Source organism: Mesoplodon densirostris, chromosome 8 (assembly GCF_025265405.1).
Source record: "Mesoplodon densirostris isolate mMesDen1 chromosome 8, mMesDen1 primary haplotype, whole genome shotgun sequence".
NCBI lineage: Eukaryota > Metazoa > Chordata > Mammalia > Artiodactyla > Ziphiidae > Mesoplodon > Mesoplodon densirostris.
Window position 1 is genome coordinate 62,097,306 of NC_082668.1, and position 22,717 is coordinate 62,120,022.

Below are 22,717 nucleotides of genomic sequence, written 5' to 3' on the forward strand. Positions count from 1 at the left end.
GATTCAAATATTGGCATATGTACACAGCTTTCTGTTTGCAGAATGTCAACTCAGCATTATAGAAATGATGTTTCCTGGATCAATATAGGACTTTAACCTGACATCTTTCAAAACACTAAATTTAATAATAGAAAATAAGGATTTGGAAATATTGCTATTTTCTGAACTAATTTCAATTGGGCCAACTCCAACTCCAGTTGAAAATATATATTTCCGTTTGAGAATATCTATCTATTCTCATTTGAGAATAGAAAATTATTTGAAAGGAAGAAAAAAGAAATCTATAATTTTCTATTGGATGACTACTAGATACGAGATACCAAGTACTATCTAGATTTTGCATATATTATCTAATTTGATTCTGTTTATACATTTATATATATGTTTGAATATATGCATATATGTGTGTGTATGTGTGTGCATATATATGTGCGTATATATATATACAATGTGTGTATAACCAATGAGGAAATCAATGCTGCTGAAATCTCTGAAGAATTCGTGTTTACTTTTGATAGAAATTTAAAGGCCTGCGTTTCTGTCAGCACCATAGAGGCGGTTATAATTATTATTGCCCAGTGGCTAGTGAGCCAGCAAATTACTTCTGTCAGTGCAGAGCTCTAGATACAAAGGAAAAGCAAGAGAATTTGAGGATTGGAGGAATATTATAGAGAGATTTGGTGAGAAGTTAACCAGGAGGCAGGGACTGAATTAATAGGTATTAGGTGGGTAATTCAGAAACCTGGATGCATATTAGAATTACCTGTTCAGCTTTTAAAACTACCTACACCTGAGCTCCCATTATAATTCAATTGGTGGTATAGGGCATAATAAAGTTCCCCGGTTGTAGTGGACTGAATTGTATGGATCAAAAAGATATGTCCAGACTTCCGGGGAAGATGGCGGAAGAGTAAGATGCGGAGCTCACCTTCCTCTCCATGGATAAACCAGAAATACAGCTACATGTGGAACAACTCCTACAGAACACCTACTGAACGCTGGCAGAAGACCCCAGACCTCCCAAAAGGCAAGAAACTCCCCACGTACCTGGGTAGGGCAAAGCGGAGAGATTCCCGCACAGAGGATCGGTGCCGAGCGGCACTCACCAGCCCGAGAGGCTTGTCTGCTCGCCCGCCGGGGCAGGCGGCGCTGGAAGCTGAGGCTTGGGCTTCGGTCAGAGCGCAGGGAGAGGACTGGGGCTGGCGGCGAGAACTCAGCCTGAAGGGGGCTAATGTGCCACAGCTAGCCGGGAAGGAGTCCGGGAAAACTCTGGAGCTGCCGAAGAGGCAAGAGACTTTTTCTTCCCTCTTGGTTTCCTGGTGCGCGAGGAGAGGGGATTAAGAGCGCCGCTTAAAAGAGCTCCACAGACGGGCACGAGTCGCGGCTGAAAGCGTGGAGCCCAGAGATGGGCGTGGGATGCTGGGGCTGCTGCTGCCACCGCCAAGAAGCCTGTGTGCGAGCGCAGGTCACTATCCACACCTCCCTTCCGGGAGCCTGTGCAGCCCGCCACTGCCGGGATCCCGGGATCCAGGGGGGCTTCCCTGGGAGAACGAACGGCGCACCTCAGGCTGGTACAACGTCACGCCGACCTCTGCAGCTGCAGGCTCGCCCCGGACCCCGTGCCCCTCCCTAGCCTGCGGCCTGAGTGAGCCACAGTCCCCGAAGTGGCTGCTCCTTTAACCCTGTCCTGTCTGAGCGAAGAACAGACGCCCTCCTGCGACCTACACACAGAGGCGGGGCCAAATCCAAAGCTGAGACCCAGGAGCTGTGAGAACAAAGAAGAGAAAGGGAAACCTCTCCCAGCAGCCTCAGAAGCAGCGGATTAAAGCTCCACAATCAACTTGATGTACCCTGCATCTGTGGAATACATGAATAGACAACAAACCATCCCAAATTGAGGAGCCAGGAGTCAGTGCTGTGCCTCTGAGGTGGGAGAGCCAACTTCAGGACACTGGTCCACAAGAGACCTCCCAGCTCCACATAATATCAAATGGCGAAAATCTTCCAGAGATCTCCATCTCAACATCAGCACCCAGCTTCACTCAACGACCAGCAAGCTACAGTGCTGGACACCCTATGCCAAACAACTAGCAAGACAGGAACACAACCCCACCCATTAGCAGAGAGGCTGCGTAAAATCATAAAAAGTCCACAGACACCCCAAAACACACCAACAGACGTGGACCTGCCCACCAGAAAGACAAGATCCAGCCTCATCCACCAGAACACAGGCACTAGTCCCCTCCACCAGGAAGCCTACACAACCCACTAAACCAACCTTAGCCACTGGGGACAGACACCAAAAACAACGGGAACTACGAACCTGCAGCCTGCAAAAAGGAGACCCCAAACACAGTAACATAAGCAAAATGAGAAAACAGAAAAACACACAGCAGGAGAAGGAGCAAGATAAAAACCCACCAGACCTTACAAATGAAGAGGTAATAGGCAGTCTACCTGAAAAAGAATTCAGAATAATGATAGTAAAGATGATCCAAAATCTTGGAAATAGAATAGACAAAATGCAAGAAACAGTTAACAAGGACCTAGAAGAACTAAAGATGAATCAAGCATCGATTAAAAACACAATAAATGAAATGAAAAGTACTCTAGATGGGATCAATAGCAGAATAACTGAGGCAGAAGAACAGATAAGTGAGGTGGAAGATAAAATAGTGGAAATAACTGATGCAGAGCATAAAGAAAAAAGAATGAAAAGAACAGAGGACAGTCTCAGAGACCTCTGGGACAACATGAAATGCACCAACATTCGAATTATAGGGGTTCCAGAAGAAGAAGAGAAAAAGAAAGGGACTGAGAAAATATTTGAAGAGATTATAGTTGAAAACTTCCCTAATATGGGAAAGGAAATAGTTAATCAAGTCCAGGAGGCACAGAGAGTCCCATACAGAATAAATCCAAGGAGAAATACGCCAAGACACATATTAATCAAACTGTCAAAAATTAAACACAAAGAAATCATATTAAAAGCAGCAAGAGAAAAACAACAAATAACACACAAGGGAATCCCCATCAGGTTAACAGCTGATCTCTCAGCAGAAACTCTACAAGCCAGAAGGGAGTGGCAGGACATAATTAAAGTGATGAAGGAGAGAAACCTGCAACCAAGATTACTCTACCCAGCAAGGATCTCATTCAGATTTCATGGAGAAATTAAAACGTTTACAGACAAGCAAAAGCTGAGAGAGTTCAGCACCACCAAACCAGCTTTACAACAAATGCTAAAGGGCCTTCTCTAGGCAAGAAACACAAGAGATCAAAAACACCTATAATAACAAACCCAAAACAATTAAGAAAATGGGAATAGGAACATACATATCGATAATTACCTTAAATGTAAATGGACTAAATGCTCCCACCAAAAGACACAGATTGGCTGAATGGATACAAAAACAAGACCCATATATATGCTGTCTACAAGAGACCGACTTCAGACCTAGAGACACATACAGACTGAAAGTAAGGGGATGGAAAAAGATATTCCATTCACATGGAAACCAAAAGAAAGCTGGAGTAGCAATTCTCATATCAGACAAAATAGAATTTAAAATAAAGACTATTACAAGAGACAAAGAAGGACACTACATAATGATCAAGGGATCGATCCAAGAAGAAGATATAACAATTGTAAATATTTATGCACCCAACCTAGGAGCACCTCAATACATAAGGCAAATACTAACAGCTATAAAAGGAGAAATCAACAGTAACACAATCATAGTGGGGACTTTAACACCCCACTTTCACCAATGGACAGATCATCCAAAATGAAAGTAAATAAGGAAACACAAGCTTTAAATGATACATTAAACAAGATGGACTTAATTGATATTTATAGGACATTCCATCCAAAAACAACAGAATACACATTTTTCTCAAGTGCTCATGGAACATTCTCCAGGATAGATCATATCTTGGGTCACAAATCAAGCCTTGGTAAATTTAAGAAAATTGAAATTGTATCAAGTATCTTTTCCAACCACAATGCTATGAGACTAGATATCAATTACAGGAAAAGATCTGTAAAAAATACAAACACATGGAGGCTAAACAATACACTACTTAATAACGAAGTGATCACTGAAGAAATCAAAGAGGAAATCAAAAAATACCTAGAAACAAATGACAATGGAGACACAACGACCCAAAACCTATGGGATGCAGCAAAAGCAATTCTAAGAGGGAAGTTTATAGCAATACAATCCCACCTTAAGAAACAGGAAACATCTCGAATAAACAACCTAACCCTGCACCTAAAGCAATTAGAGAAAGAAGAACAAAAACATCCCAAAGTTAGCAGAAGGAAAGAAATCATAAAAATCAGATCAGAAATAAATGAAAAAGAAATGAAGGAAATGATAGCAAAGATCAATAAAACTAAAAGCTGGTTCTTTGAGAAGATAAACAAAATTGATAAACTATTAGCCAGACTCATCAAGAAAAAAAGGGAGAAGACACAAATCAATAGAATTAGAAATGAAAAAGGAGAAGTAACAACTGACACTGCAGAAATATAAAAGATCATGAGAGATTACTACAAGAAACTCTATGCCAATAAAATGGACAACCTGGAAGAAACGGACAAATTCTTAGAAATGCACAACCTGCCAAGACTGAATCAGGAAGAAATAGAAAATATGAACAGACCAATCACAAGCACTGAAATTGAAACTGTGATAAAAAATCTTCCAACAAACAAAAGCCCAGGACCAGATGGCTTCACAGGCGAATTCTATCAAGCATTTAGAGAAGAGCTAACACCTATCCTTCTCAAACTCTTCCAAAATATAGCAGAGGGAGGAACACTCCCAAACTCATTCTACGAGGCCACCATCACCTTGATACCAAAACCAGACAAGGATGTCACAAAGAAAGAAAACTACAGGCCAATATCACTGATGAACATAGATGCAAAAATCCTCAACAAAATACTAGCAAACAGAATCCAACAGCACATTAAAAGGATCATACACCATGATCAAGTGGGGTTTATTCCAGGAATGCAAGGATTCTTCAATATATGCAAATCAATTAACGTGATACACCATATTAACAAATTGAAGGAGAAAAACCATATGATCATCTCAATAGATGCAGAGAAAGCTTTTGACAAAATTCAACACCCATTTATGATAAAAACCCTGCAGAAAGTAGGTATAGAGGGAACTTTCCTCAACATAATAAAGGTCATATATGACAAACCCACAGCCAACATCGTCCTCAATGGTGAAAAACTGAAACCATTTCCACTAAGATCAGGAACAAGACAAGGTTGCCCACTCTCACCACTCCTATTCAACATAGTTTTGGAAGTTTTAGCCACAGCAATCAGAGAAGAAAAGGAAATAAAAGGAATCCAAATCCGAAAAGAAGAAGTAAAGCTGTCACTGTTTGCAGTTGATATGATACTATACATAGAAAATCCTAAAGATGCTACCAGAAAACTACTAGAGCTAATCAATGTATTTGGTAAAGTAGCAGGATACAAAACGAATGCACAGAAATCTCTGGCATTCCTATATACTAATGATGAAAAATCTGAAAGTGAAATAAAGAAAACACTCCCACTTACCATTGCAACAAAAAGAATAAAATATCTAGGAATAAACCTACCTAAGGAGACAAAAGACCTGTATGAAGAAAATTATAAATCACTGATGAAAGAAATTAAGGATGGTACAAATAGATGCAGAGATGTACCATGTTCTTGGATTGGAAGAATCAACATTGTGAAAATGACTCTACTACCCAAAGCAATCTACAGATTCAATGCAATCCCTATCAAACTACCACTGGCATTTTTCACAGAACTAGAACAAAAAATTTCACAATTTGTATGGAAACACAAAAGACCCTGAATAGCCATAGCAATCTTGAGAACGAAAAATGGAACTGGAGGAATCAGGCTCCCTGACTTCAGACTATACTACAAAGCTACAGTAATCAAGACAGTATGGTACTGGCACAAAAACAGAAAGATAGATCAATGGAACAGGATAGAAAGCCCAGAGATAAACCCATGGACATATGGTCACCTTATCTTTGTTAAAGGAGGCAGGAACGTACAGTGGAGAAAGGACAGTCTCTTCAATAAGTGGTGCTGGGAAAACTGGAAAGGGACATGTAAAAGTCTGAGATTAGATCACTCCCTAACACCATACACAAAAATAAGCTCAAAATGGATTAAAGACCTAAATGTAAGGCCAGACACTATCAAACTCTTAGAGGAAAACATAGGCAGAACACTCTATGACATAAATCACAGCAAGATCCTTTTGGACCCACCTCCTAGAGAAATGGAAATAAAGACAAAAATAAACACATGGGACCTAATGAAACTTCAAAGCTTTTGCACAGCAAAGGAAACCATAAACAAGACCAAAAGACAACCCTCAGAATGGGAGAAAATATTTGCAAATGAAGCAACTGACAAAGGATTAATCTCCAAAATTTATAAGCAGCTCATGCAGCTCAATAACAAAGAACCCAATCCAAAAATGGGCAGAAGACCTAAATAGACATTTCTCCACAGAAGATATACAGACTGCCAACAAACACATGAAAGGATGCTCAACATCTTTACTCATTAGAGAAATGCAAATCAAAACTACAATGAGATATCATCTCACACCAGTCAGAATGGCCATCATCAAAAAATCTAGAAACAATAAATGCTGGAGAGGGTGTGGAAAAAAGGGAACACTCTTGCACTGCTAGTGGGAATGTGAATTGGTACAGCCACTATGGAGAACGGTACGGAGGTTCCTTAAAAAACTACAAATAGAACTACCATATGACACAGCAATCCCACTACTGGGCATATACCCTGAGAAAACCATAATTCTAAAAGAGATATGTACCAAAATGTTCATAGCAGCTCTATTTACAATAGCCCGGAGATGGAAACAACCTAAGTGTCCATCATCGGATGAATGGGTAAAGAAGATGTGGCACATATATACAATGGAATATTACTCAGCCATAAAAAGAAATGAAATTGAGCTATTTGTAATGAGGTGGATGGACCTAGAGTCTGTCATACAGAGTGAAGTAAGTCAGAAAGAGAAAGACAAACACTGTATGCTGACACATATATATGGAATTTAAGAAAAAAAAATGTCATGAAGAACATAGGGGTAAGATAGGAATAAAGACACAGACCTACTAGAGAATGGACTTGAGGATATGGGGAGGGCGAATGGTAAGCTGTGACAAAGTGAAAGAGCGGCATGGACATATATACACTACCAAACGTAAGGTAGATAGCTAGTGGGAAGCAGCCGCATAGCACAGGGAGATCAGCTAGGTGCTTTGGGACCGCCTGGAGGGGTGGGATAGGGAGGGTGGGAGGGAGACGCAAAAGGGAGGGGATATGGGAACATATGTATATGTATAACTGATTAAATTTGTTATAAAGCAAAAAAAAATTAAGGAAATGAATACCAATATATTTAATTGCTTCTCTCTGCAAATCATTTGCTTGTTTAAAATGTCAAATATTTTATGCCCTAAATTCATTCTTAGGATATTAAAGTCTCTTTTACTTTAAGACAACTGTTTTCTTATTGTTAAAAAAATAAATAATAATAATAATAATAAAAAGAATTACCACCGAGTTAGATTAGGTGAACTTTAAGGTTCTTTCCAACTGTAAAATCCTAAGTTGATGTATAGAATGTCTTTTATATAATATTATATAGGTATTAGATATGTTAAATATGTATTAGGTAAACAATATTATATAAACTATGTTATCACTTGGCAAACTCATGTAGTTTACTTTAATTATCAAATTGCTCACTTGTACTAAGCATCAGGAGAACTGTGATTTGTGATCTAGAATCTCTGTGGTGGATTTTGAAGGCATACAGCCTTGATTGTAAAATCAATGTTTAAGGGGCGGGGCTCTGTACTATGCAGCTGTCACTGCTTTTATGGCCTCTGAGTGTATTCTATCGCCTGTATAATTGGAATGTTTGGAGGCGACAAGGGATAATGTATTAGAAGCCATGTAAATCAGCATATAAGTATCAATTTCCTATGTGATTTCAGAGTATTGCTGTGAAATTCTATGTGATATCTCATAAGAGGTGTTTGTGGAAGTCAACATTCACATAATAAATAATTCAGGAATGCTAAAAAAAAAAAAAAGATATGTCCAATCCTAAACCCTAGTACATATGATTGTGACCTTATTTAGAAATAGGGTCTTTGCACATGTAATTAAGTTAAGGATCTTGAGATGAGATCATCCTAGATTAAGGCTGGGACTTAAATCCAATGACTGGTGTCCTTATAGGAGAAAGAGAAAGAGACACAGGGAAGAATCTGTGAAGATGGAGACAAGAGATTAGAGTTATGCTGGAACAGCCAAGGAGAGCCAGGAGCCAACAGAATTTGAAGAGGCAAGAAAGGATTCCCTTGAAAGGAGGCTCTGGTGACACCTTGATTTTGAACTTCTGGCCTCCAAAGTTGTGAGAGAATAAATTTCTATTGTTTTAAGCCATTATGTTTGTGATAATTCATTGCAGTAGCACTATCAAATTCTTATTTGTAGAGAATTTGAAATCACAGAGTATATATTCTCTGGTCTTGTCTTGGGATAAGAATCACATGAGGTGATTTTCCCAAAATACAGATTCCTGGACTCTATGCAAGACCTATTGAATAGGGAATCTTTGCAGAAGGCAGGTAGAAATCTGGGGATCTTTATCAGTAATATGTATCCAAGGTGATTCATATTCTCAAGCAAGATTTGGGGGAAATGCTGAGTTAGGTCAAGGAACTAAAAGCTGTTTTTAATTATTTCTGCTTGTGGCTTTTAATATACTCCATCAAGGTTTGCTTAACCTCCTCCCCCTTTTCTGCATACAGAGCCTTATTAGTCAAGTATGTGCAAAAAAGGGAATCATAAGCCGAGACAAATCCAAAAGCATGTCGCATACCTAATAATAACGGGAAGACAGTTTAACAGAAGCTTGCATACCATTTCTAAACAAAAATAATAAGAATGTTTAAATATAAATGTATGGAACAAGGAAAAAACAGAACAAGACCATCTGGGATACAAAGCATACATTTGAAGGATACAGGCAGGAAAAAGAACTTTTCTATTTCTTTGGTTTCCATCATTTTAATAAAAGTAATTATTGCCAGATTGGAGAGTAAAGAACAAACAAGAATGGGAGGAAATTAAAGCTCTAAGTCCAATAAATGAGAAAAATATAATACCTAATTTCTAAAAATGGTTATCGTCATATTGAGACAAGTTATCACACAAGTAATAAAACATCAAACATTTTTAATCTCAGAATATTGACAGTCTTTTTGAAATAAGTGGAAGATGGGAAAGAAGAATGAAAACTGGAAAATGGTAAATAATATTGTCCCAATTCCAAAAATGAGTGAAAATTTGCAAACTATAGAGAGGTGAAGTTTACACATATCTCTGACTATAATTTTAGAATGAATTTGTTAAAACATTTTTTATCAGCATTTTTTAAGAGACTGTGTTCTCATGAGTAAAATAAAATTAACTCATGTCAAGCTAACTTTAATTATTTGCTGATACAATTTTCAGGTAAGTATATATCATGAGAATTCTATAAACAGTGTTCCTATCTTTTTAGCAAAATTTTTGAGAAGTCTGGCGATGATAAATGAAAGTATCACGCATGCAAGATGAGATGACAGTAAATTTAAGTGGATGAGTACTTGATTAAAAATTGTATCCACAGAGTTTTAATTATTGGATCAGTTTTCCCCAGGATGTTTTTAATTGCTTTCCAAAAGGTTCATGTCTTTGTCACTATGATTTGGTTACAGCCTTAAAAGTTATGCTTATCAAATCTCTGAATTACACAAAACTGGAAGACGTCATTAGCATTACAGATTCAAAATTACAAAATTGGATGAAGGGTTAAGAGTCATCAGAGAAAGGAGGTCTGAGAGTGACAGTATGAAATGGAAAGGACCCCACCCATGCACATACTTTAAAATATGTAGGTAAGAAAGACTCAGAAGACTATCAAAATAAAACTTCAAAGAATGTTTAAATGTAAATATTAGAAGTACCCCAAAGGAGTGATCTAGTCTATATGAAAAGCTTAGATATTTTAATTGACTGGGAGCTCAACACATGAGTTACATGATAAGGCTGCCATCTAAGACTATCTTAACAGAAGCCTAGAATCTGTATTACTGAAGGTAATAAGCCCACGATAATCTGTTGTAAAAATACCACATATGAGATACTATGTTCTGTTCAATTCTAGGCCATGACTTTTTTTAAAAATTGCAGTAAAAACACATAAAATTTACCATTTTAACCATTTTTATGTATACAGTTCAGTAGTGTTAACTATATAGTGATAATTATATTCACATTGTTGTGCAACAGATCTCTAGAATTTTTCATCTTGCAAACCTGAAACTCTGTACCCATCGAACATCAACTGCTTGTTTTAGTGCATTAATTTTACTAAGGTCATTAAAAATCCAAGCAAATGCATAATAGGGCAATGGGTAGGGAAAGAGCCCACAAATGTTCGTGTAAGAAAATTTGAAGGGCGTGTTGTGTTTAACTTAGAAAAGAGAAAGTCTAGGTTGACATCATGGGGCCTTTGCTTATCTAAAGAGTGATCCTTGGACAAAGTTACAGATTCAGACTGTGTAGCTTCATGAGAGACTCCATGAGAATCATTCATGACAATTTTGGGGTGTATAAGAAAAGAGAACTGATTGTATTTGCTCAAGAGGTAGACTGATCATTTTACCCTGTCTAGAGAAGAAGAAAAAAAAATGGACAGTGGTGGCAGATCTAAGAGATGGGTCATTAGGAGAGCAGCCTGCTCACCTTTGGGAGATGAAAAAAAAGTGGACCCAGCAAAAGATAGCAAAACTTCTTTTGTCATATTGGTAATGCAACCAAGAAGATGCCCACAAGCAAAGGGAATTCTAACAACTTAAGACTATGAGGTATACCATCTGTGATGGGGAAAAAAGAGATCTAGGTCTAGATGTGAGGGAACTCTGAAGAAGGGAAAAGAAGAGAAAACAGAGAAAAAAGAGAAAGTTCAAGGAACTCTGAAGAGGGGTGACACCTCAGGTCTCTCAGAAAATCTCACATAAGAGCCTCTCAAGAGAGCTGTATTTTTCATGTGTCAGAGGGCTATGACATGCAGAGAAGCAGAGAGAAGATTATCACTAGACCTAAAAGATGTTACCTATCTCCTCCATCTTTCCCCTCTTCCTGAAGAGCTAAGGCTAGTAAAGAGAGGAGAAGTAGACAGTGAAAAAACAGAACACATTTCCCTCTCATCCAAGGTCCTAGAACCTCAAGTCTACCTGGCAATGGGGAGGAGAAAGCTTTGACTAAGATATAATACTGGAGTTTTTTTTTGTGGTACACGGGCCTCTCACTGCTGTGGCCTCTCCCGTTGCGGAGCACAGGCTCTGGACACGCAGGCTCAGCAGCCATGGCTCACGGGCCCAGCCACATGTGGGATCTTCCCGGACCGGGCCATGAACCCGTGTCCCCTGCATCGGCAGGCGGACTCTCAACCACTGCACCACCAGGGAAGCCCCAATACTGGAGTTTTAAAATGGGTTGAATCAAGTTATAGAAACGAAAAGTTACCAGAGTCACTGGGTCTGCCAGGATGCTACTAAAGAATGGCAAAGCAGTTCCTGACAATTATTATATTTTATCAATACTCCACTGGGTTAATAATTCCCATTAAATAAAATTGTTACACACATGTCCAGTTTTTCTTTGTATTACTTGTAATTAAACAAATAATAATACTATACTTAAAATCAGGGACTTTGTTTTTCTAATAATATAGTTGAAAATATCTTTGATACAATTTATGCTAATTTAACCAGGAAATGATTTCTTTTTGACAGCTCTCTCTCTCTCTCTTCTGTTTGTGTCTGATACTTGCCAATTCTCTGATTATTCTTTGCTCCTTAATTACATAGAGTAAAATTACAAGTACACTTAAAGGTAAGATTCCAAGTACATGAGACAGAATTCTACTATCTTCAAAGATAAAAGATCCAAAAGATCCATAAAAGATCCATAAGATGGAATAATATTAACTTTGCAAATCTTAGTGGATTTTTATTTATACCCCATTGAATTATTTTTCAATCTGTTAATAAACTTTAGGTATTTTCCAAAATTAAATCTTTTGAACAGATCAGAAGTTACCAACTCACATCAAGACATATTTATTAAAAAATAATGATAAATGTAAGCTATATGGAGATACCTGGAAGATAGAACAACCCAAAGATCGTTAAACTAAATTTTAAAATAAACAACTATACTGTTTTTGACTATAAATTGTCCAAGGGGCAAAAATGCAAGTTTGTTTGAAATATTCTTATATTTAATCATGAAATATCCTTATATTTAATGCTGTAATTTGGAGAGGGGAATGACATTTGTCTGGATAATTTCTCCCATCATAAATTAATTCTGCATATATAAAGATAATTATGTCATCAAGTATATGTTAGATAAAATCAAATATGAATGGTGGTTCCCTTAAGTCAGTGGTTCCTAAAGTGTGGTCTCTGGACTAGCAGCATGAGTATCTACATCAATTAGAAATTTGTAAGAAATGTAAATTCTTAGGTGCCACCCAAGACCTACTGGATCAGAGACTCTGGAAATGGGGCCCAGCATTCTGTTTTTTAATGAGCCCTCTAGAGATTCCATGCTTGCTCAAGGGTGATAACTGGTGCCTTAAAGGTACTTGAACTTGAGTGTTTATTCATACCACTTGGTAAGCACTAAAAATACTGATCCTTGGGTCCTATCCCCAGAGATTCTTATTTAAGGAGGCTGGAGTGAGGCATGGGCAGGTGATTTTAAAGCTCCTCAAGTGATTCGTTAATTGACAACTAAAGTTGAGAACCAGTGCTAAATCCTATCCTTGAAATGAGATAGACCATTTAGTTCCTTGACTTACTTCTAAGACAAACTTCACAATTTTAACATTTCCTCTGTCATTTGCAGCATCAAATTACAGATTCTCCTTTCTAAACAGGTAACCTACTAAAAAAGTTAAAAGATTACTTAAAGATTAAGAGAGAATACTCAAGGGCCTTCCTAATTATGTGCTTGCCCACATATAATCTCAACCTAAAATGTGCAATTAATTTATAAAGGCAAATGTAAGCAGAATGAATTAGGTTTGTAAACAGGTGACAGTGAATTCCACTGAAAATTTGACCCTCTGTTACAGTACCTTCAGCTCCTAATTACTACCAGAAACATTTCTAATCATAGGTTTCTCGTGTTTTTAAAGCCAAATTTTAATATTCTTCTCAGTGTCAACAGTAGTTTTTAAACATAATAGAGGTGGTTCATGGAGCTGAAGTATAAAAAAAAAATGATTGTAGTCTTCTAGTTGGATTAAATCTATGGGAACTTGGCTAACACCAAAAGGAAAAGTGAAATGTGATCAGTCCAAATTTTCCAATGATGCTTAATAAAACTGAAAATTAGCTAAATCTATATTTATTTCTGGATTATTGCCAAGTAGAGTGACTGCCTTTTTATAAATGCAGTGAATTAAAGAATTTACAATTTTTTTGTGATTCTGTATTCAGTGCAGAGATAATTTCTGTTATGACAGAAATTCAGGCCATTCTCCCTTACAACTTTAAAAGTGAGACTGTGCCTACCAGAGCTTCACTATCAGCTTCTCTATTGACATAGATTTTGAGTTAAAATGACAATCTGAGAGATAAATGTATGTTATGAAAGAGAGGAACATGTTTGGAGAGAAACATGTTTCTTATGTTGTAAAGAAGAAATGGTACTGAGACTAACCCATGTGGTTTACTGACATTCTCTAAAATTTCTATATTTCAGAACTATACTATTTGACAACTAAATTTCATAATGTGTACATATCCTGTGGTATACTGGAGGCATCTTGTATCAGCTTGCAGAGTTGATTCTTAAATTTTCAAGGATTCTATGAGTCAGTTGTTAAGCACACAGCCATTATTTTAAATAATAATAATAAATATAAATTTATAATTAAATAAATAACATTGCAAACAAGAGTAATTAATACTCAAGGTTCATAACTTTCTAATTATGTTGCTTTTGAAGTTATTTATGTCAATTTTATCTGTACCACAGAAATACTGTATATTGGTCTGCACATCTTTTCCCAATTCTACATTCAGAGAGTCATGTTGGCAACTTGATATAGGCATTGGTGGGAGTCTTTACACCACAAAAATAGGCAAACACTAGATCAGGGCTCCTCTCCACTAGGAGATGTTGAAAGATTTACCAGCACACCAATGAATGAAACTCACTATAGGTGGATGTGCATTTAAATAAGATATTTATGGATATGTATAATATAATGGCATTATCTGCCCGCTATTTGCACCCTGTTCTTGGCTCCCAAACAAGGTCAACATGAAATGGCTGAGTTTTAGTTTCAAGCACACTTGGATTCATGGTTTGGTCCTGCTATTTATTAGTTTTGTGATCTCATGCATGTTACTCATGTCTCTAAGTTTTGATTCCCTTAACTGTAAAACGTGGACAGTAATATGTTTCTAATAGATTTGTTGTAAAGATTCAGTAAGAAAGTATGTGTCTGGACTCCCTCTGACCCATTTTCCCCCTCCCCTCATGAAAATTATGTTAGTTTGCTGGTATAATTATTTTTTTATTATTGAAATTTTAAGGTAATTTTTTTCTCCTTTGATTCAATTAAGTTATCATTAAAATAAAGGAAAAAGTCTTACTCTAGACCTGTAACTCAAAATAAGTCAGATCAAAGTCTTAATCGAAATTCTCTAAAGAGTTCATTATGTATTTTCTTAGTCTATATTGTTTCCATGGCATTTCTTATCTGACTTGGAACTTTGATTCCAGGGTTTCTCTGTATTTAATGTTTTCAGGTTTCTCATTACCTTTCTGGTATAGTCTGGATGGAGATACTAAGAACAGAAAAGCATTTAAGATTTTCTAAAAAATAGAGCTGTCTAGAAGCAGACCCAGCCACATGATTAGTCTGGACATTGGAAAGGAGAGAGGATACACTGTTCAATCACAGGCTTTGGAAATTCTACATGTAAAATGTACAATTAATTGTATGATTCTCTATTGCTTTTTTTTTTTGCAACACCTCTACTATCTTCTTTACAATGTCAACTGTCAATTAGTAATACTTTATCTTTACTTTAACAGAGGCTATAAACTCAAATGTCTACAGGGACTTAGTATAAAAAAATATTTAAAAAATAAAATTTTAGGTAAACAGAGAATGCACGCCCTAAATAGAGCCATTTCAATTCAAGGGTTACAAAAATGTCTTCTTATTTCCCTACTGTTAGAAATATTATAACATGGGGTCAAATTATTAAAAATATATACCCAATTGTATTCTATTTTAATAAATGTGCTATGCATGTCTAACTCATGTTTCCCCATAGTAATTTTAAAAATCCATAGCCATGCCTGAAATAAAGTACAAGCCTTAGAAAACCTGGTTCATTCCTTTACTATGTTTCACCATACATTACTGAGACAAATGATAATACAACCTACTGATACATGGGTACAAATGGGGGTAATTAAATTTGCAACTTTATGTAATAATAAATATTTATTATTTTCAAAAGTAGGAAGATCAGTGGAAAGTGATTAGGAATTTTGTTCTTAACAAAAAACGTTTTAAACTAATAAAAATTTTGTCCTTCAGAATTATACGACTATAGAAATGAAACAAATGGTTTACCAACTATGTATTCTCAGCCTGTATAGTTTATTGCTCCAAGAGTATAACATATGCATACAAACAAGAAACATGTCCTCCTCATTTACTCCAAATGTCACTTGATGAGCTATTCAGTTTGAAAAACTTAATCATTATAGACATAAGATTAATAATGAACATTTGAGAATGTCCTGTTAGCCTAATAATAACCACCTCCTACTAAAATCTGCAATGTTTGGATCCATTTATTTTAGCCAAGGATTATGGTTACTGCCTCATGAATGGGACATATTCTGCAGTGATCATTAAAGTACACACTCAGGCCCAAAAGGCAGTAATAAAAAGTAACAGATCTTCTGCCTTGTCAACTTGCATTTATAGAGAAATAAATAGCCTTTTACGAGAGATTATAGTGATAGAATCTTCTGTTTGACACCGTCTCCACTAACAGCATGTTTCACTCGCAACTTACCACAAGATGCTATTTCGTCGGTCTGGTCCCCACAGTCGTCTTCCCGGTCACACAGCCATGCTCTGGGAATGCAGCGCCCGTTTCCACAAGAAAACTTGTCCACCTGGCATGTTCTGGCTAAAATAATCAATTAATGTACAAAGAATAAATTTAGAGGCCTTTTGAACAACATTAAGGATAAAATAGATCATGCAATAACCCTTTCACACATAAGATGTTACATTGCTCTATTACATATTTTTAAAATAAACCTTTATTAAATTTTTGGTAATGCTAGCTTGCCTGCCTTTTCTAAAGTTCACATGCTTTGCCCTTCAAATAAAATGAATGCTAAGTGACAAGATATTCTGTAATCCTCACACACTTCCATAAACGAAGCTATGAATTCATTATTTTACAATTTTTGCCCAGCACATGCTTATGAATATATGGCTGAATTAAATTTCATCCAACTTTTAATTAACAAAAAATAATTTTGCATAGCCTCTGCCAATAAATCAAGAAACTTGCTGCAATGTAGGAGGAAGGATTTGGAGCTATCAGGGTAACTGGTTTCCAATTATGGGGTCAGAATTGTCTTTGTCCTCTAACATTTTCAATGCATTTATTTCTTGATCTCCAAATGATTTCAAGTATGGATCAACAATGCAGAAAACATTTTCTAAAACATACATTTAGCCTTAAAATGGATTTTTTAAAGCTTACTTTTAAGCACAGTTATATAAAGATGTATGACTTTTTAATCAAAGTATACTAATGAACTTTGCTTTGGGTTCTCTTAAGGGTTTCAATGAACACACACAGGGAACATTGCTTTCTCTGGTAGCCGAAGGCAGTGCTTTAAAATTATTCAGTGAAAGGGTTATGTTCTACAAGGGGTTTGATTGCCTTTTTCTATTATGATCAAATCAACTTTTGAAAGCATGAGAGCCTAGATAGCTTCCCTAATTCTTCTCCCGGGTGTTAGTTTGTTACATACTTATTTTTATTTTTTATTTATCTACTTTTTTTGGAGTATAGTTGCTTTACACTGCTGTGTCAGTTTCTGCTGTACAACAAAGTGAATCACCCATATGTATACATATATCCCCTCTTTTTTGGATTTCCTTCCCATTTAGGTCACCACAGAGCACCTAATAGAGTTCCCTGTGCTATGCAGTAGGTTCTCATTAGTTATCTATTTTATACATAGTAGTATATGTATGTCAATCCCAATCTCCCAGTTCATCCCCCTCTGCCGCCCCAGCTTTCCCCCTTGGTATTCGTATGTTTGTTCTCTACATCTGTGACTCTATTTCTGTTTTACAAATAAGATCATCTATGCCATTTTTCTAGATTCCACATACATGCATTAATATACGATATTTGTTTTTCTCTTTCTGACTTACTTCACTCTGTATGACAATCTCTAGGTCCTTCCACGTCTCTGCAAATCACATACTTAGTTATTTTTAAATGTTTGGTTTTCTTTTTTTTTCCTTCTGTCACTCTGAGCTACAAACCTGTTTTCCTGAGTTATCAGTATACCAGCACTCCTTCTTTTTACTGGACCAAAGGAAAGAGTGGGAAATGTTGGGAAGGGGACACTCAGACCTATCAATATTGGGGTGAGATAAAGATTGGACAGTTGAGGAAAAATTAGGGTCTGAGTTCCTGTGATTATGATTAGAGAACATTGCTTAGTTTATAGATGTCCTCTTTTTTTCCTGGGCTTGAGAATCAGAAGGATGTGTTCCTATTTCATCAAAACACCCTGTGAACTTTAATACTGATAGTTGGTATAAAATAGAGTATGGTTCAAAGTCATCTGAACACAGTAGAATGGGTTTCCATAAATTAGGGTTTCAGAGGTCATTTAAAATAATTTCTTAAAAGTCATATACTAGTTATTTCCTTTAAGAAAAGTGTACTTGCTATGTAAAGATGTATACCTATTTTGGTGAATATTTAAAGGATTACTTGAGAAAAACAAATGAAACATTTCTGGCTTTATTTGTTATATTAGATTGGATATAGTGTTTCTATTCTCAGTGGCTATAATTAGAAAGACCAGGAAAATTGTTAGAGTATGTATTTTGCTTTGATTATGTTGATAAGGGTCCTGAATCTAAAATATTTTATGTAATATCTGATTTTTCCCTTTTTACAAATAAGTTGCTTTAGATTAACAGAGTTTAAGGAGTCCAACAAACACATACGATTCTGAAGTTTTCAATGTTGAAATTTTAAAGTAGGGTTCAATATTCCTGTATTATTTTATTTTGTTAACCCAATGGATTTTCTGCTAAATTACTCTAACATTTAGGCTAAATCAACAAAGTCCCGAGGTAATTTTAACAAAACCATGCCTACTTGGAAAAAAATAAGTATATATTTGCATTGGCCTATAGAAGCGTGAAGATGTTGGCTTTGGTTTATTTGGTGGGAAGGGGTATATAGCTATGAGACACATTATTAATTTTTTTCTTACAGGTCTCTGTATCATTTCACTGGTTGCAGTAAATACTTTTTACCTTTTGAGTTTTAAGAGAACTTTAATAAGACAGTTTTCTTTTCAATTCTTCCTCCTGTCTTTCTTCCATCTCTCCCTCTTCCTTCCTTCCACCCACCCTCCTCCCTCCTTCCTCCTTCCTTCTTTGCTTCCCTTTCTCGTTTCTTTTGTTCTCACTACATTTCTTTCTTTCCTAAATCTCTCCTTTCCTCCCTCATTTCCTACCTATTTTATTCCTTTGGTCTTTCTTGTTTCTTGCTTTTAAAAAAAGATATTATTATATATTTTCATCTCCATTAAACTCTAATTGACCCATAATAAGAGTATATTAAAATTTCAATACAATGGTTTTCTGTTCGATGTCCTTATATCACTCTCCTAGTCATTCGGGTTTAACTCTAGCAAGTTTTCTCAGATTGTCTTCTTTCATCAGGACTGCTATGCTGATTAGAGAGAAGAATGAGAAAGGATTCCTAGAAACCTATCTCACATGGATGACCTACCTCACACTGTTATGGGATAGGAATTTGTGTGTCACTTCATTAACTCAGATGCTTGAACAACTTATATGACCCCTTATTTCTAAGAGTATTTACTGGCTTATTATAAAATATATGAATTCATTGTCTTTTCTAGTCATGGAGAAAATGATCTGCTTAGTCTACCAGGCAAATTTAACTGATTTCAGATAAGAAAGATGCTTCATTCCATAAATCTACAAGTACTATCTGTCTATATGATATAATCAGATTGACTAAATTATCACCTTTTAATCACTAGATTTGTATCAAGAAGACACAACCTTTACTTTCTCAGTTCTTGTCCCCATCAGTTCTGAGTTACTTTGGAGGTGAGATTAGCAGAGCAGCCCCAGAGGACTCTAATTTTGTAGCAAATGCTGCTTTAATGAGGAGGAAATTTACACCTCCTCAGTGGAATTGTTTATTTAGCAGTGAATCAGAAATTCACTGTCACGATGCGAATTTTTTCTACACATCACTAATTATGCTTCCCCTGCAGTCATGTGGCAGTGAGAAATCCCACAATGTACAGGAACAGCAAGGAGGGGGAGGAGGAGAACAGAGCTTAACACATTGTTCCTGAACTTTACCTGTGCTGTATTTTTTTTTTTTTCAGTACCCAGGCCTCTCACTGCTGTGGCCTCTCCCGTTGCGGAGCACAGGCTCCGGACGCGCAGGCTCAGCGGCCATGGCTCACAGGTCCAGCTGCTCCGTGGCATGTGGGATCCTCCCGGACCGGGGCACGAACCCGTGTCCCCTGCATCGGCAGGTGGACTCTCAACCACTGCGCCACCAGGGAAGCCCCCTGTGCTGTATTTTAATCAAAGTGTTCTATTTAAACAAAACCTATGTCATATAAGAATATACTCTTCAGTTTCTCTTGTAAAAAAGTCTGATTTTTTTTAATACACCAGGTTTTCTTAATGCAATCATATCTGTCTAGTTTGAATTTAGTTAAAATTTGTGGGGTGTATGAGAAGAACAAATATTATGTAATCAAACCAGAGTTCTATGCTGTGGGAAAAAAGCCGGATTGAAATGGCCTAGGCATGAAGCCACAGATCTTCATCATTACTATGGGGAAAAAAAAATTTCAAATCTAAGTACTTCTCATCTTTGTCCTCTGGGTCTCCCTCAAAAGTAGGCAAAAACATTTTGTTGTTGATGGAGAACAACTCCTAAGCCCTGTCTATTAGCTCTGTTCTGCCCGCTTTGTATATGCTGTTTCCCTTCTAGGCACACTTTCCGACCCTCCACCCTCTACGGACTTCACCTCATCCTCCATAATTTATGCTCATCAATCACTCATTGTTTTTTCAGTAAATTATTTCTATCATCTAGAAAAGTATTGGGAATGATATCATTAATACCTGTTTGTCATCATATAGCTCTATCAAATCTTAATATTTTTCTATATTTGCTACAGATATTTTGTTTTATTTAAAAAATATGTATTATAGTTACATTTGAAGTCCCCTGTGTAATCTTTCCCAATCACATTTCCCTCTCTCCTTTAGAAAGGTAACTACTATCCTTAATTTTTCTTTTTTTCATTTCCATACATATTTTATTCCTATTTTTATACATTTGTAAATCAATAAGTACATATAGAACTCTTTTGTATTTTCATATTTCATATGAATGGCACTGAATTGTTTATATTCTGCAACATTTTTGGTTAACGTTGCTAAAATTAATTCCTGTTGATATTTGAGTTCTAATTTTTCATTTTAATTATGAATAACATACTATTATGTGAATATAACAGTGAATATATATATGTATATACATGTGCATATATGGAAATACATGCATATATTTCCTTTTTCCTGTAACGGGCATTTGGCTTGTTTTAATTTCTCACTATTATCAGTGTTAAAACAATGAAATTCTTATTCGCATCTCTATGTGCATAGGTATTGGAGTATAAACCTAGAAATAGAATTATAGACTTGAAGCTATGCACATCTTCACATTTATTGGATTTGTCCAAATTGCTTTACAATGTAGAAAATCAATTTATCCACCAAGAATGTATGATGATTCCTTTTTTCCACAATCTTGTTAACACATGGTTTTATCAGATTATTTTTTTCTAATTAAATGACTTGAACAGTTATTTAGTCATTTTTCCTAAGCTTTTTTTTTTTTTGGTAAGGCTTAGCTTAGACATCCCCTCCTTCAGGAGGCCTTCCATGATAGCCAAAGAGTAATTAGTTGTTCCTTTACGTGCTCCCATTTGAGGGTCAACTTAGCACTTTGAATACTGCATGGGAATGGCCTGTTTACATGTCTTTCTCCTCAGCTTAGCTCTTAGCTTCTTAAAGAAAGGTATTACGTATTTTTCCTCATTCTGTCCCCAGTGCTGTGATAAATATTTATTGAATTAGTAGATCCATGAAGGATAAATCCCAAAGAAACAAAAGAAAATTGGCTTCTGTAGGAAAACATATTCTTTTAGATATAAAGTAGTCACAATGTCAAAGGTTACAGAATAGTGGAGGAAATTACAAAATAATCCCCTTATGGGAAATAATTTATCTAGGACACATATCCATGTACACACCTATATCTAGAAATGTATAGAAATGGCCCAGCCAGGGAAATTACCTAATGAATTTGCTATATTTTTCCAATATAATGAGCTATATGACCTATTCATTTTAGTAAAACAAAATGGAAATGCATTGTAACATGACAACATAGTTTTCAAAGCTAAAAGCCATATTTATTTTTCTCTTTGCTCTTTTTATTCAATTTGTAAAGGTGTACAGTGACCATATTAGTTATCATAAATATACTGACAAGAAGACCCAGTAGTGAGTGGCAAACTAAGCAGCCATCACTTAAAGTGGCATTTGAGGTGCAAGCAAGTGGCGTTCTATTTTCTAGTGGACTGAAGGTCTGGAGTGGCTTAGAAATCTTACTAATTAGGATTGATTGTTTTATTTGCTCTTATACATAGCATTTTCACTTCTACTACTGTAACTAGCTAGTCAATCCCTAATCCTCCTTTAAAAGTCACATAGAATGAGAATGTAGCTAGGGATTCAAAGATTTACTGCAATGGGATAAATTATATGGAAATATAAATAGGCTTAGTGGTCTTGGAACTTTATAAAAAAAACAAAAAAACAACTATCCCACATAAATAATATGTCAGTATCAGAAAACAATTTACAGAGGTATTCTACAGCAGACTAAATAAAATACATAAATTATTTTTTCAAGGTTTAAAAAAAAATGTAGCTCTCCATGTGAGATGGCCTACATCACAGTATACTCAAGAACTTCTTCCTCCATTGCCAAGTAAGATTTAGCAGGGACAAGTCTTGTCCAAGTAGTGTATCAACAGTCAACTCATATGAATAGATAAAGTGCCAAATTACTTTGGAAAGCAGAATCATACCCAAAGATAAAGTAGAAGATAATTTGTATTCTAGCCTTTGTG

General features: G+C 36.2%; 1 protein-coding gene across 1 annotated transcript in view; it reads right to left on the reverse strand.

Annotated features, from left to right (window-relative positions):
* The window catches only part of LRP1B (LDL receptor related protein 1B), a 1,545,691-nt gene that overhangs the window by 744,021 nt on the left and 778,953 nt on the right, over nucleotides 1–22,717 (reverse strand). Inside the window, exon 18 of the mRNA XM_060105953.1 lies at nucleotides 16,255–16,371. Coding sequence (XP_059961936.1) covers nucleotides 16,255–16,371 — 117 coding nt within the window. The remainder of the gene's footprint in view (nucleotides 1–16,254; nucleotides 16,372–22,717) is intronic.